The sequence below is a fragment of the Lichenostomus cassidix genome, chromosome 2 (genome assembly GCF_008360975.1).
Source record: "Lichenostomus cassidix isolate B80296 chromosome 2, HeHo_3.0, whole genome shotgun sequence".
Lineage (NCBI taxonomy): Eukaryota > Metazoa > Chordata > Aves > Passeriformes > Meliphagidae > Lichenostomus > Lichenostomus cassidix.
The window spans coordinates 50,195,980-50,211,918 of record NC_139482.1 but is presented as its reverse complement, the minus strand read 5'-3'; the positions used below and the strand labels follow the sequence as shown (position 1 = coordinate 50,211,918).

The window sequence follows — 15,939 nt, the reverse complement described above, 5'->3', positions numbered from 1 at the left end:
GACTATAAATGTACCTTGTTACCATTTCTTAAGATTTTTAGATAGTTTGTATTCATTCTAGCCTACTGCTAGATACAAATGGCAAGAAGACAGATGAACTGCAGATTGTTTTTTTCATCTACTCAGACTACTTTGATAAGATATGTCAGCAACTTTACAGGTGACCTGTTTATTGATCAGGAAGCATTTGAACAGCCTTCTGTGAAGTCAAGCATCAAGGTATTTTACTCTGCTTTGCCCATCAAAGATCATTGAAGTCACTGGGATAGTGAGGATAAGCTTTAATAACCTATGGGGTTGATAAGAGAGTTTGTGTGTATATGGTCTGCTTTGTGCTACAGTCAACAGCTGTCCCTTCAAATAATGTGGTCCCTATTCCCTAAACAGTTCATAGATTACTAAATGGGAATTAAAGCAATTGCAGGCAAAATAAGAGACAGGCCTTTTTTAGTTTATCCAGCATAATGGGTAGGATATAAAAATAAGCTATAAATAGACTGCAAAACAGGAAAGAAAGGGCAGATATTCTTTCTTGGTTTTGCTGAGTGTGAACATCAGAAATATGAGAGGCTGCAGTTGATAGGACAAGAGATCCATCTCATCTGCTATTTGGTTTCCAACAGCTAGGTGCCTGAGAAAACATGTAAGAACAGAGCAAGTTCATAGCACACTTTTGTTTCAGTGATCTTGAGAAATTTGAAGATTTGGGATTGCAGATATTTTGCATTTGTATTTAACAATATTAGGGGGCCTACCTTCCACTGATCTAATTATTTGAATCTTAGGGAGACTTGTTTCTGATGGACATATACTGGCATTTCCCTCTGAACAGGGATGTCAGAGTAGCAAACCTCATCACACCTATGACAAAGTTATCAATTCTTTTGATCTAAATAGAAGAGAGTAGAGTAGAAGTGTCTTTCTGCTTCAAAAAGTTAACATTTAGATGGACCTAAGCTGCCTTGGATGTTAATATATCACTGAGATAAATGGTGTGGAGGAGAGTTTATTCCATTGCTGCTGCACTGCTGGCAGGAGAGTGTGCTCTGTAATTGATTAACAGGGCACAGTGCATTGACTTATACGGGGAAGGCTATTATATCTCAGTAACAGGAAGGTATATATGAGTCTGGTTACAGTAAGTAAAAAATTGGATTCTGCAGGAAATAACTAAAATTGCTGGAAAAACCAAAGGTTCCCAGGGTTTTGGTTTTTTTTTTTCCTCTTAAATCTGTGGTGTAACAGTATTTCATATTCTGACGGAAGTTTAAATAGTGCAATATATTTAGTGAAACTTTCATATAGAGCTAGAAATATTAGCTTATGTAAGCAGTCTTTTAACTTTTGTTCTGTTGGACCTAAAGTCATGAGTTATTGATGTGATGTAATACCTTTTTTAAGTCTATTAACCTGAAATATAGTCCTTCCCTATTATTCATACACATTTATGGAGAATTTCCTATATTTTGAAGCCTAAACGACCAGACAGATTGGGAGGCTGGTTTTTTTTTTTTTTAAACAACAAGAAAGTGAGATTTTTTTTCTAATTAGTTGGTATGTCAAAATGGACATAGGACAGGATTACAGTTCTAAACAACAATGAAGGCAAACTGTATCAACTCTGGTTTTTTTCCTAGCCCCCATCACAGTATTGGTGATTCCAACAAACTAAGAAATTGTGACCACAGTGGCAAATAGAGGGATGCTCTGTGTGGGTGTTTTGGTTTGTTTTGTCTGGGTTTTTTTCCCCTTTTTTCTCCCTAAGTCAAACTTCTCTGTCTTACTCTTCTGAATCCAAGAGTGTGGATTAATGAAACAGACACAAGGCAGACTGTTAATGATTTAAAAATTGGTAGTCATTCCAAATAAGTTTTTTCATATTTCCTTTTGTGCATCTTCAATAGTAGCACAGATATAACAGCTGTCAAATTAAAAGGAGGAGATTTTCTCAATAGATCCTGGAATCAGTAAAAGATCTGAACTTCTGATGAGCTATTATTGGGAGTGGTTTTTTTTCACATCATGTTGTGTCTGAGCACAATATCAGAAATTCGTGTTTATTTCTGTTGCAGAAATTGTTGGCTCACATTTTTAAAATACTTTTTAGAAGTTTATTTATGTTTTAAGATAGATCTTTTATTTCACAGGGGTTTTTTACTATCGTAAGAAGTAGTCTCCTGTTATATTTAGTAATAAATCAAATTGCATAAGTTGAGCACATTTTTTTGTAGCTGAGTTTTTCCATTTCTAATATAGTTCCAGGAAGATGCAGGTTTTTCGTCCCACCACAGCTGAAGCTATGGGTGGCAGAAAATTGTATAAACCAAACAATTCCCATAACAAAATATATTAAAAAACCCTCAGGAAACAGAACAAAGGTACATGTTCAATCTTAGCTTTCATTACTGATGAGAATACGTTTTTTTCCTTAACAGTAAATATCATGCAATGTAAGCATAGGAAAATGCTATAAAGAGATTTTGTTCTGTATTTTTAAAAAATTCTGATTATGTGTTGTTCTGCTTTTAAATGTTTCATTCCATTTTTACCTAGTGAACAGGATTAATGACAAATGCCTTCAAGTCTCTAGCTAGATAACACTAATAAAGTGGCAGCACAAGCAGTTTGCAAGCTGAAAAGTTATTATGATCAACAGAAAATAAACTGATAAAGAAATTCTTGAGAAAAACTTTGTCAAATAGTTCTGTGTTTATATGATTATGGCACTTAGGACAAAAATTGGCAAATATGGCAGTCTGCAGCTCACTTCTCAAGCGCTAACCTTGTACTACTTTGGCTGAAATAAAAGCTCCCTGGCACCCCGGATCTGAGAACACAGGCCTTTGCTCAGTGCTACATCCCTGCTCCCACGCAGAGGTGTGTGCAGCCCCAGTGTGCTGCTGGAGCAGAAGGAAGGGAGGAGCACCTGGCTGCAGGCTTCTGACCAAATGTGCTGTTCAGCTGCACAGAGGGAGAAGGGAATTGATCTTTCTGGTTTGTGGTACAAACAATAATGTTTAAAGCCATTTATCTTCCCTTGTCAAAATTCCATCATTAAATATTGTGGTAGTGAACTTAAAAGTCATTGGAGTTGTCCTTCAATTCAGTTCAAAGCATCTGCCCTTTAGTCTTGCCTGTGCTTGTATGAATTTTGTTTTCCCTTAATGTTTGTTAACTCAGAGATTTGTAAAGGACACTTATTTACTTTGTTATATGTCAAAATGCTGATTCCTCAGTGAATGTTCTTCTGTATTTCAGTGCTTCAGTTTCTATTGCTGTGAAAGTAATTTTAATTTTCATTACATGAGATTGCACATATGAGGAGAATTGCATTATATATTACTTGGTTCACTCAAAATCCCCTTTTTCCCTCCTTAAAGTTCTTCTTTAGAAGGTAGGATTAATTTGGTCTCCATGTGCAATCCAGTCTAACCAAACTACTGCTTTGTAATTGTACCAAAACTAGGTGTTGTAGCTGAGCCTTAAATATGCTGCTTATGCGTATTTAGACCTATGGCAGACCACCTGTAGTGACCTAATGCTTTCTAGATACATAAATTGAGGGTGTTTCCACTTACAGCAGAGACTGTGCTGCAGTGCATGTGTTTAAAAAGATTAGTCAGGTTTTTTGGTGTAGGCTAAGGCTTCTTTTTTTTTAAGTTTTACCTGTGATGTAAATGAGTAATTTAAGCTACATATTTCTCCCATCTGTTGAAATATCTACAAAATACTCAACAAAGTGCAGTATGTTAACTAAGTATTTGAAAAATCCAAAGCCAGTTCTCTTCATTCTGATTTATATCATGCAAAAGCAGGAGATTTGTTATACCGTTTTTTCTTCATTAGGAAGACTAAGACACTAGCTTTGGGGTTTTTTTCCATTTTAGATGCTAATACCAAGTTAATCTTTATAACTGGGTAAAATGGAAGTGAAGTACTCAAATGAATTATAGAGATTAGTACAGTTTTCTTCAGTGAATTTGTTGTTTGTGATAATTCATATGCATTCATTAAGGTTCCTTTCTTTTTTTTTAATAATATCGGATTTATCAGCACTTCTCTTTCAGAAATGAAAATTTATATCTTATCTATTTCTTAGAAAGCTTTCATGATAAAACTTTTCTTTAGCACTAAATTTTCATGTCACCAAAACCATTCCAGATATATCAGGGCAGGCTTTTCTGTTCAGCTGCTGTATCCATGAGGAGGGTGATAGCTCATGGTTAAATATTGCCATAAACTTATTTTGTTTAAGTCTATTTTCTTATGTCAGTGTGTGTGCCTATGTTTCTTTGTTGGTTTTCTTGTGGGTTTTGTGGTGGGTTTTTCTTTGTTTTGTTGGTCTGTGTGGTAGGATTTTTTGTTGTTGTTGAAAAACTGGGATGTAGCTCCATGCATTCCACATGTACAAAAATAACAAGCATGTGTTATCACCCAGAGGGAAAATAAAGGGCACATTGCCACTTAATACATATGAATAATTTAGAGCATAAAGTGAATCTGTTTTCTTGTGTTTCAGAAAAGTGTGATGAACCGCTGGTCTCAGCACTACCCCATTCCTCCTTCAGCAGTTCATCATCCATGACAAGCAGCTATGTGCCAGGCTATGCCAAGTTAAACAAGAGAGGAGGTAAGGGATGGTCTCAATCATAATGTTCGGATAGTTCAAATAATGATGAATGATATTTTTACTGTGAAAATGTGTTTCATGTGGAAAACTCTTGCTTATGCTTGTTTGAAAAGACTATAGGAGAAGGGCACTACCAGTAAGATGTAACAGCATGGGCCACGTGCTTGGTGTCCACAGCACAGCTGCATAATTGACTGCATGTCAAAGGGCATACCTGTCTTTGCTGGGTAAAAGGGCATTTGCAAGGTCATGGTTGTTGGAGCAAAACTAAACAGCTTTGATGTGCTCTGTTGATGTAACTTGTTCTCACCTCAGCAATGACTCTTGTCGTTCAGGATTTTTTTTGTGAAACCACAGGGACTTTGTCTTTTGCATATGTTTCTGTAATGCATGGAGGTGTTCTTCGGAAGTAACAAAGCCACCTCAAGTTTAGTGGTTGGAAGAACAGGTGCATAATTTTGGTGGCCTACCTGGTCTAATGATACTGAGGCACCACCCTCTGTCCACACTCAGGGTGAGTGGTGCTGGTAGAACACAGCAGGTTCTGCCAGATGTCTGTAGATCAATGCACAGGAAGGGATGTGCTGGGTCAGATGTCAAGCCAGGAAATATAACCTATAAGAGGGGAAGAATATGGGAAGAGTCCAGGCATGGAGATTCCTATGATATGCTCAGGTAGAATCAGGAAGCTGAAATTGAACCCCCAGGCTCACAACAGGGTTAGTGGATTCTGCACTGGGTGGGGCAGTTATGGCATGTAGATACCCTCAGAGCCCTGACATTGATCTTGGTTTGTTGGCCTGCAACTTCTCTATATATTTGTTTTTCACAGGTGTAAAATACTTGTTCTTTGATATATTTATTTTCTTCACTGTTTTTGTTTTTTTTCAGGGTTTTTTGTGGGTTTTTTTGTTTCTTTTTTGTTTTGTTTTTTACTTTGTTCTGTAAAATCAGATTTAGCCAGGCCTCAGAGTTATTTTCTCTTAATGACTAGTAATTGACCTAGTGAGTTACTTATGGCCTGGCATCCTCTGATGGCAACCTATGCCTGTACTTTTAATAGTTCTGTTGTCATGCCATGATTGCAGTCCTCTATTCTACATTTTTGTACAGTAATAGTTTATTCTCTGCAGAATAGCTATGATAGGTACAGAAATATATTAAAATTGTTGTATGGGTAGTCACTAGCCCATGCAATCACACAGCTAAGTTAAATGTAAAACAGTTTAGGTTATGTTACTGGTTGATAAAAATTGCTATTGCAACTCAGCAAGCTAAACAGAAGCAAAAGATTAGCTTAGAGAAAATATGACTGATGAGCTTTAGTGCTACAGACCTGCAGATCTGATGCAAAGCCTGTGGCCAGACAGAGACATTGGCACTTTCTTTGGTTTTAGGCCTTCAGCCTAGTAGATAACATGGTTTGTTGCTTCTGAATGAGAATAGATGCTGTTTTATGCTGGTTGCAGGCTTTTATTTCAGTGCTCCATGTGTTTTGTTACATGCCTTTTGCAGTTCTCATACTTTCTGTTGCAGTGTGTTTGAACATGTGTTTTGACAGGCTGTTGGGTCCCTTCAGTTGTGTATTTAAATGTTCATTGTCCAGATGAAATGAGTGGTGCTTCAATTCTAAAACAATGCTCATCATTTAGGTTGAATTCTGTTGTATGACTATAGTTATGTCCATTTCCATTCGATCCCCTCTTCTAAGTTTAAAAAAAAGTTACTAGAACCACTTAAATAAAATGCAACATAACATCAGCTTGGCTGGAAGGATCTTCCGTTGCTTTTAGATGGGCATTTCTCCTTTTAGTTTACTAGACTATGTATTTTATTCTAAGTGAAAGGCAGATCAGACATTTGGAATTTAATTTTTTATTTTAATTATATTTACCCTTCCCTTTATTACCATTCTATTCACTACAGTGCCATTTCTTTCCCTATAGGGATCGGTGTCATCATTAATAAAATATTGGCTTTATTTCCTCATTTGAAATTTAGTTGCATCTCTGTTAAATAGTACTTTCATCCCTTTGTTTAAATAACAACTTTGCTAGATCATTGTCATGCATCTCTGAATATCTATGGAGCATAGCATAAATACTTTTCAAAACAGAGGCTTGTCTATATACAAGAGCAAGTATTATTTTCCTAATCCTAGTGGCAGTAAAAGTACTGCAAAATTCAGGAATGTGTTTAACACAGGAGCTTGTCTGTCTGTGTTTGTGCTTCTGCTTCTGCAAGTGATGGCAAACAGCTCAGTTTTAATGCTGAGCTATTTTACAACTTCATGGAATTACAGATATTGCTAATCAAACCAGTAATAAGTGAATCCAATTTTTTTTCTCTCCAAGGAGTCATTATCAGCTAATAGATTCCCAAATCAAATGTGCTATTTAAGCCACACTGTGCTCAAGTCATTAAATGGAAAGGACTCCCCCTCATCTATCCCCAGACCCTTTAAATTAAAGAAATGTGCATTTGAAAATTCTACTCTCCAACCCAATTATTTTTCTTTCCTGTTTTCATGGAACTTCACTCTAGACTGGCAAAACACTTTATCTGAATAGATAGTATATTTTATTCCATTGATTAAGACACTGATTTACTGAACAGTCACATCATGTTATTAAGAAGGTTGGAGCTGTAACTATAGTTGCTCTGATTCAGTTTCCTGCTATAAATGTTGAAATTGGAAGGAGGCACACCAAAAAGAGTTTAATATTTTCAACACTTTCAAGGAGTCTTCAAAAGCAGAAACATCCATGGATTTATTTCTAATGCTTGATAACACTTCATTTACAAATCCTAAAACTAGTGATCTAGGAAAATAGAATTAAATCTTTGTGGAATGGTATTGATCTGGAAATCTCCAGGGTGTATATGTACAGTGAGTGTCTGTTTCAGTTTGTGAGAATATTTTCCATTTTCCACATTGGTCTACTCAGACCACTGTAAGCCTATAATGACTTACGGGTTAGTATGTATACTTATTTCAAAGGAAATGCAAATTTGATGGACAGAAATTTGATCAGAAAAGTTAACCTCTCCAAATCAATTTACTTGGTAGTTCTTCTGCATTGTCCCTTGTTCCTGTTCTGAACCTTATTCCTTGTTAGGGTAAGCAAGAAGTATCCTGCATTCTTTTTTCGAGGGGGTGGAAAAGGTTATTTTTCATTATAGGAAAAATTGCTGATAATAACTTTGACTTTTGTCACTTATCAGCTCAGATTCTCCCCCTGTGTAAACAAAACATTTCCAAGGATATTATATGATTTGATGTACTATTTGGAGAATATGTGGATGAGTTATCTTTGGAAAAAATTAATTTTACTTTCCAAAATGACTGATACTGGAGTCAATCCCATTGGCACATAAATATATGCCATGAAGTCATTGACAGATCAAATTTTAACTGGACTCTAGTTAGCAGACTAGCCAAAAAGATTACAGTTCTTTCCATTTTTGTCATACCTATTCTCCTGCAAAAGTACTTTGTATTGCTGCCACCTTACTAACTAAAGTGGCATCAGAGAAAAGGAGACCTTTCAATAAGTTCATTATACAGCTTTTTTTGCAATCTATCCTCAGTGCCTTTTTCATATGTGATGCCAAGGTGATAAGGTCTAAAATCTTATGACCTGCCATCAACAGGATCAATGGACTGCATCACACCATGAGAAGGATTCTTAGCACACGTTTGATATAATGCATTATCAATCTTCCTTTTAATGGTTCCCAAGCTGTTGGACCTCACACTTCTTACTAGCATGCGAATTAATGCTGCCTATCATCTACCTCATACCATTTTAATTTAGGGAGGAAATTCTTCATTATTTCAACATAATGTAATGTTATATAATATAATTGGAATCTGCTTGAAACTGAGTAGAGTCTCAGAACTTCAGAAATAATCCCAGCAGACACTGAAAGTATGAAGGTCATAATGAATTTTTGGATATATGGAAATTATCTTTCGCACAGTGGAATAAAAAAGAGGAAATTTGGCACCCAGGGGTTCTAAGTCCAGTATTAGGGGGGAATTTGATACTACCAATGAAGTTGATAATGTAATATGAAAGGAAGTTTCTGCAGAGCAATTGATGATCAAAAAATAGTGGTTTTAGCACCATGGTGTAACTTGCCTCTAGGCTTTTGGGTTACCTTTTAATCAGTGTGCTGACCTTGCGCTGTTTTTAGAATTATTAATGTGACTATAAAACAAGCATCAGAAATTGTAAGTGTTGCAATAGGTGTAATTGTGAGAGGATTTTTTTTTCTCAGTGGAGTTTTAAATTGTGCCTTCTGTGTGGAAGATGCAAGAACTTATCTATAATGGGATAGGATTCTTTTATTCCCCAGATGATTCCCAGTAAGTCAATCAGATCTATGGCAATAATTCTACCAATCAAAAAAAAAAAAAAAATCAGTACAATCTTTATTTTGGAGAAATCTAGGGACACCTAGGCTAGGCTTTTTTACCTTCACTTTTAAAACCTCCAGTACCATAAAGAATATCACTACTTCTCCAATTATTTATTAACGTTGTATAATGGAATATGAGAAGGATTTTATGTAGTTCTCCTTTCGACAAAGTGAATGTACTAGGGGCGGTTAGCGTCAGCCTGGATTTTGTGAGCAGTCTGGGCTTGTACCTTCACAGGAATACGCTTTGGGTATGAATCTTAAAGTAAGGAGGAGCTCCCTCTGAACTAATATTTGTCCAGAATGGACAGTATGAAGCTAGCATGCAATAGTTAGCACACTGTAGATCATCACCTGAAATACTGCAATTTCCTTTTGTTGACAAGGACACCTTTGAGCTCACTGAGAATACCTGTACACAATATAACTTGATATATTTTTATTAAAACACTCTTTGGAAAAAATTATGGAGTTGCCAGTGGTTTGGAAGTTCACCATCCAGGTTACAGTATGTTATCTTTTGTAAGTAGGAAAGTTCCTGAAAATAATGGATGGAGTAGTATAAAAGGAACAGTTACAATCAAGAGAGAGTGGTATCATCCACTTAGCTTTTGTATGTCTACAAGAGGGCTCTTGCTGAGCTAAATCACTAAAATATGGCTGCCTTTTAAAAAGTAAATAAGCAACAGTTCTCCTTCTGTAAATACGTGCTTTAGATAAACACATATTTTACAGTCCAATACATGTTTGCTAAAACCATCTCATGAACAGTGCAGATCAAAGTAGGTCATCAGAAGTCAGGAAAACTGATAGTTCTTATTTATTAAATAATTACTTATCCATTTAAAAATATGGAAAATTATTTATGGTTGAAAAAGATAAGTCTCTGTTGGTTCATTTATTATTATACCCCAAAAAACATGTTTGCACGTGACATAGCATTGTTTGTGTTGCACACAATGTAAACAGTATTTCTGGAATTTCTTAGAGAGAGTACAAGAAACTTGTGTTTTGTTTTGGGGGAGTTCTCCGTGTTATTTGAGGGTTTTTGGTTTTGGTTTTGTTTGGGGATTTTTAAATTTTTTTGTTCATTTCATGGCTTCCTTAGGATCTCTTTTACCTGTGAGGGTAAATGAAAATATTTTCATTTTCTTAGTGACATGTCCTTTTGGTATTACTCATAATAAATTCTTTGTGTAGCACTAACTTCCGTCCCTGGGTTGGGTTTTTTTTTTTTTGTCGTTTGTTTTGTTTTTAGTTTGGGGTTTTTTTTTGTTTGTTTGGTTTGGTTTGTTGGGGTTTTTTTGTTGTTGTTGGTTTGGTTTGGTTTGGTTTGATTTGATTTTTGGGGGTTTTTTGCTTTGGTTTGGGGGTTTTTGTTGGTTTTTTTTTTTTTTGGTTGGTTTGGTTTGTTTTGATTTTCTTTTAAAATTCATGAAGAATTTGGGTTCAGCTCATTGTTTGCGTTAAAAAAGGTGTACAATTTTCTCTGTCTTTATCTGCCTCACATCCTACTATATAATCAGGTTTGCTTATTCTTCACTTTCAGAATAAATGGTTACACACTCCACTTTAATTTACAATGTAACCCACAACCCACTCCAGCTCCCTAAACACTTGCATCTCCCTTTAGAAGGAAACTGTGATTGCCACTTGGTTGACCTAAGAAGTTGCTTTCTGTGTTTTAATGACCTGGCCCTAATGAAATATTTTTCATAAATACCTATTATTGGTAGAACGAGTTCTTTAAAAGACAAATGAAAATGTTTGCACTAACTCATTCCTCTGAAAAAAAAATCAAGCATTCATTGCAATAGGATAGTAAATTTTGTGAAGGTGCAGGAAAAAGAAATCACAAATAGGAAAGAAAAGTGCCAGTGTATATCCAAGTCATACTCATGCATTGAAAGGAGAGACATCACCCTTTTCATTCAAAATGCATTCCAAGAAACAAAGTCTATAGAGAGTGAAGCTCAAGTAATTGCATTAAAAAAAAGCATCATTAGCTTATGTTAATTTACCATAGCCTGATGAATACAGAAAGCATGACCATTTTTTCCAGTTCATAACTAATTTGTTAATTAAACTGTTCAGAATACCTAATTGGCTTATTTCATACATGTGTAGATGGAGAGGAGGAAGAAAAAAATAATACTGTGCTCTCCAACTCTTTAAATTTTTTCATTACAGGAATCACTAATGGAGGCAACAGTTCCAAGTCCAACCAGAGACATAAGGCAAATGGGCAATTTTCTTGCACAACAGGGATGAGGACAGCAGATCACTTTGACTTTACTGAGCAGCTAGCTTTTTTCAGACAAAACACAGCTTAGTTCATTAATTGTTTCCTGTACTAACAGGCAGCTTGGTTTGTCAGGAAAGTGGCTGTGCTGGTGGCACAGAGGAGGCAGCCTCACAGAGAGCAGGACTGGATCCATATATCACAGATATAATTATCCCATATCTTTAGGGTACCAGTGGAGCTCTGGCCATTTATCCTCAGAGCAACCAAATTCTGCACTTCCAACTACTTTGAGATCAGAGTTTAACTTAGTTTCTCAAACAGCACTGGGACGTTAACCTGCAAACAGTTAAGAAATCTCTTTTGGTGTTCTTTCTTACTTCATCTTGAAAATGTAGACCTGATTTGCTCTCCAAATCTGCTCAGAATATTGTCGTGGTTTAAGCCCAGCTGGAAATTAAACCTGGAAAAGAGGTTTGGGGGAAACTTATAACAACCTTCTAGTACCTGAAGAGAGCCTACAAGAAAGTTTGAGAGGGACTTTTTACAAGACCATGTAATGACAGAACAAGCAGGAAATGTCTTTAAACTGAAAGTTTAGATTGAATAGTATGGAAAAATTATTTACTGTGGCGGTGATGAGGGAGTGGAACAGGTTGCCCAGAGTTGCAAATGCACTATCCCTGGAAGTGTGTAAGGCCAGGCTGGATGGAGCTTTGAGCTGTGAAAGGTGTCTGTGCACATGAAAGAAAGTTTGGGAACTCTATAATCTTTAAGGTTCCTATGATTTAAAGAACTGGCACACCATAATTAAATTGTAGACTTAATATAAATGGTGAGATTTGTCTGAAAAACGCACAGTAATTACATGTTAGGGTTCAGCTCAATGCCCCTTGAAACCAATGTCTCACAAGGAACTTGTCTACACCAGAGTTGGCATACTGAACAAGCAAAGTGGAAAACTTCATGTTCCTGACACTATAATTGATTTGTTTGCATGGAACAGTGGAAACATGCAGAATTAAAAGAACCCAAAAACTCAATTTAGGAAAGCTTGGCCAACCTCTTTTGGTAGGTCTGGTATATTTGGTATATAAGCAGCAGAGAATAACATTTTATATGTCCTATTCTTGGTTTTATCTACAGATACTTCAGACTTAGCTAGAAGGCTGTGTAAGTACAGAGCTCTGGAATTAAGGCAAAGATGTAGTGAGTGTACAGAAGATGCACTGTCAGCTTTTCCCAAGGTCAGTGCCTCTTGCCAGAAGCTATGAGTGTTTCACCCTCTCCTGCACACAAAATGCAGGTTTTCCTTACACAAATGGGTGTAGTGCGACTGATAGATTGCTGCTTTGAGCATTTGAGCCAGAGCATTGCCTTTCCCAAATAAGTCATAAACAAGCATAAATGCTGGTAGAAATGGGAGCTATTTGGCTAGCATTATAACCTCCCACTACAGTTATATGCTGAAAGAGAGAAAAGAAGTAATGTGATAAAATGAGGCTATTCGTTGCAGGAGGGGAGAGTGCAGCTATTATTCATGTTTCAGCTTTCACAATGAGGTTATTCACAAGAAAATCTGAGCTACACAGTAAGAAACAGAACATTAATATTTGTTTTTCTATATGTAAGTTACTACATAAGTCACAAAAAATATCTCTGGATCTGGAAGAGTCTGACTTAGCACCCAGTCTCACATAATAGATTAGCTGTTGGTTCCTCTTTGTTTTCTCTCACTTAGACGAAACTAACTTTTAACTATTTTTCTGTGTAAGATTGACTTTAACATTGATAAAAATGGCCCTCATTTGAAGAAAAGATGTCAACTTGTACGGAGCAAGATAATTTTCTTTAGGAAGGAAGCTTCAGCTTTACACAAGCCTTGTACTGTGAAGTAAAGGTGGTAAGGGAAGGGGTGAATGACAGTTCAGAAGTGTTGTTTAGACCTCTCTTAGAGCTTTTTGAGCAAGAGAAAATGTTTGCCTTAAGTGAAAGAGAATAATTTTTCTTTATTAGGTTGTCACTGTAGCTGAGATTTGAGACAGCTCTGCTAGACCTGCTTACAGAGAAGGGCTGGTGGGAGATGTGATGATCAGAGGCCATCTGGGATATAGTGACCATGAAATAATGAAGTTCTTAATATTTGGTGAAACAAGAATGAGTGAGCATCAACAAAACTTCCACACTGGACTTCCAAAGGGCAGACTTTGGCTTATTCAAGAGACTGATTCAGGGAATACTTTGGGAACAAGCTCTTAAAAACAAAGGGGTCCAGGAAGGATGGACATAGTTCAAGAAAGAAATCTTGAAAGTGCAAGAGCAGACTTCCCTTATGTGCTGAAAGATGAGCAGACAGTAATGATGACTGGTCCGGATGCACAGGGAGCTTTTGCAGAAACTCAGGGTAAAAAAGAAGGTGTGTCACCTTTGCAAAAAGGGGCAGGCAATGCAGCAAGTGTTTAAGGATGTTTTTAGGTCATGCAGCAAGAAAATTAGAGAGGAAAAACTCAGTTAGAACTTAACCTGGCCACTTCTGTAAAGGATAATAAAAAATGTTTTTATAAATACATTGATAGCAAAAGGAGGGACAAGGAAAACCTCTATTCTTTATTGGACATATTAATCCAGTTGGGGGGAATATACTTACCGAAGGTGAGGAAGAGACAGGTATTTAACACCTTCTTTGCCTCAGTTTTCAACAATAAGAGGACATCCTCAGAACTGACCCTCTGAGCTGGTAAATGGGGACAGGGAGCAGAACAGCCCCCCTGCAATCCAGGAAGAAGCAGTTAGTGACCTGCTGAGCCACTTACATGCTCGCAAGTCAATGGAGACAGATGGGATCCACCCTAGGGTGCTGAGGGAGCTGACAGAGGAGCTCTCCAAGCCTCTCTCCATCATTTATTATCAGTCCTGGCTCACTAGGGAGGTCCAAGATGACTGGAATCTGGCCAATGTGATGCCCATCCACAAGAAGGGCCACAAGGAGGAAACTATAGGCATATCAGCCTGACCTTGGTGCCTGGAAAGGTTATGAAACAGATTATCTTGAGTGTGAATAAACAGGACCTACAGGATGGCCGGGGGATCAGACACAGCCAGCACAGATTTAGGATGGACAGGTCCTGCCTGACCAATCTGATCTCCTTTTATGACCACTTAGTGGATGCAGGGAAGGCTGTGGATGTTGTCTACCTGGATTTCGGCAAAGTCTTTGACACTGTCTCCCACAGAATAATCCTGGAAAAGCTGGCAGCCCATGTCTTGGGCAGGGGCACCCTTCACTGGGTTAAGAGCTGGCTGAACGGCTGGGCCCAGAGAGTGGTGGTGAGTGGTGCTGCCTCCAGTTGGTGGCCAGTCACTAGTGGTGTCCCCCAGGGATCTGTGTTGGGCCCAGTCCTGTTGAAGATGTTTATTGATGATCTGGATGAGGGGATTGAGTCCATCACCAGTAAATTTTCAGATGATACCAAGCTGGGAGTGAGGGTCGATCTGCTGGAGAGTATGAAGGCTCTCTAGAGAGACCTGGACAAGTCAGATAGATGGGCCAAATCCAATGATATGAGGTTTAACAGACCAAGTGCCAAGTCCTGCACTTTGGCCACAACAAATCCATGCAGCACTACAGGCTGGGGACAGAGTGGCTGGACAGCAGCTAGGCAGAAAGGGACCTGGGGGTATTGACTGATAGGAGACCAAACACGAGCCAGCAGTGTGCCCACCATGGCCAAGAAGACCAATGGCATCCTGGCCTCTATCAGGAATTGTGTGGCCAGCAGAACTAGGGAAGTGATTCTTCCCCTATACTCAGCACTGGTTAGGCCACATTTTGAGTTCTGGGCCCCCCAGTTTAGGAAAGATGTTGAGATGTTCAGACACGTCCAGAGAAGGGCTGCGATGCTGGTGAAGAATCTGGGACACAATTCCTGTGAGGAGTGGCTGAGGGAGCTGGGGTTGTTTAGCCTGGAAAATAGGAGGCTCAGGGGAGACCTTGTCACTCCCTTCAACTGCCTGAAAGGAGGGTGTAGCCAGGCAGAGACTGGTTTCTTCTCCCAGGTAACCAGCAACAGGATAAGAGGACACAGTTTTAGGCTGGATATTAGGAAGTTGTTCCCAAAAAGGATGACTGGGTGTTGGGATGGGCTTCCCAGGGAGGTGGTGGATTCACTGCCTCTGATGGTATTTAAGAAAGAACTGGATGTGGCACTTAGTGCCATGATCTAGTGGACAAAGTGTTGTTGGGTCATGGGTTGGACTTGATGAACTTAAAGGTCTTTTCCAACCTAGCTGATTTTGTGATTGTCAAGTGACTATAACACTGCAAGGTGAAAAACTGTTAGTGGAATTAAGAAGCACCAATTTAGTTATGTTGACACAGATGATACAGATAAAGCTATAGACAAAATAAAGAAGTTATACTTCCTGTGTTCTCTGCATGGAGATTTGTTGTGCTGGAGTTCAGCTAAGGACCAAACAATCCACAGAAGAAATGTTAATAATGATTTACTCCTTTCCTTCTGCTATCTGCACTGGTTTTTGTATTCTGAAATAATCCATTATTTTGGCTGTTATATATAGTTCATATAGGAAAATGTTCTAGATTGAACCTCTTTGGGAGTTTGTTGGCCAGCTAAGAAACAAA

At 37.9% G+C, this 15,939-nt stretch overlaps 1 protein-coding gene across 1 annotated transcript in view; it reads left to right on the top strand.

Moving 5' to 3' along the window:
• The first annotated feature begins 4,200 nt into the window (after window positions 1–4,200).
• CNTNAP2 (contactin associated protein 2) overlaps window positions 4,201–15,939 on the top strand; it is a 716,903-nt gene continuing 705,164 nt past the window's right edge. Inside the window, exons 1-2 of the mRNA XM_085049831.1 lie at window positions 4,201–4,222; window positions 4,520–4,630. Of these exons, the coding sequence (XP_084905957.1) occupies window positions 4,201–4,222; window positions 4,520–4,630 (133 nt within the window). The remainder of the gene's footprint in view (window positions 4,223–4,519; window positions 4,631–15,939) is intronic.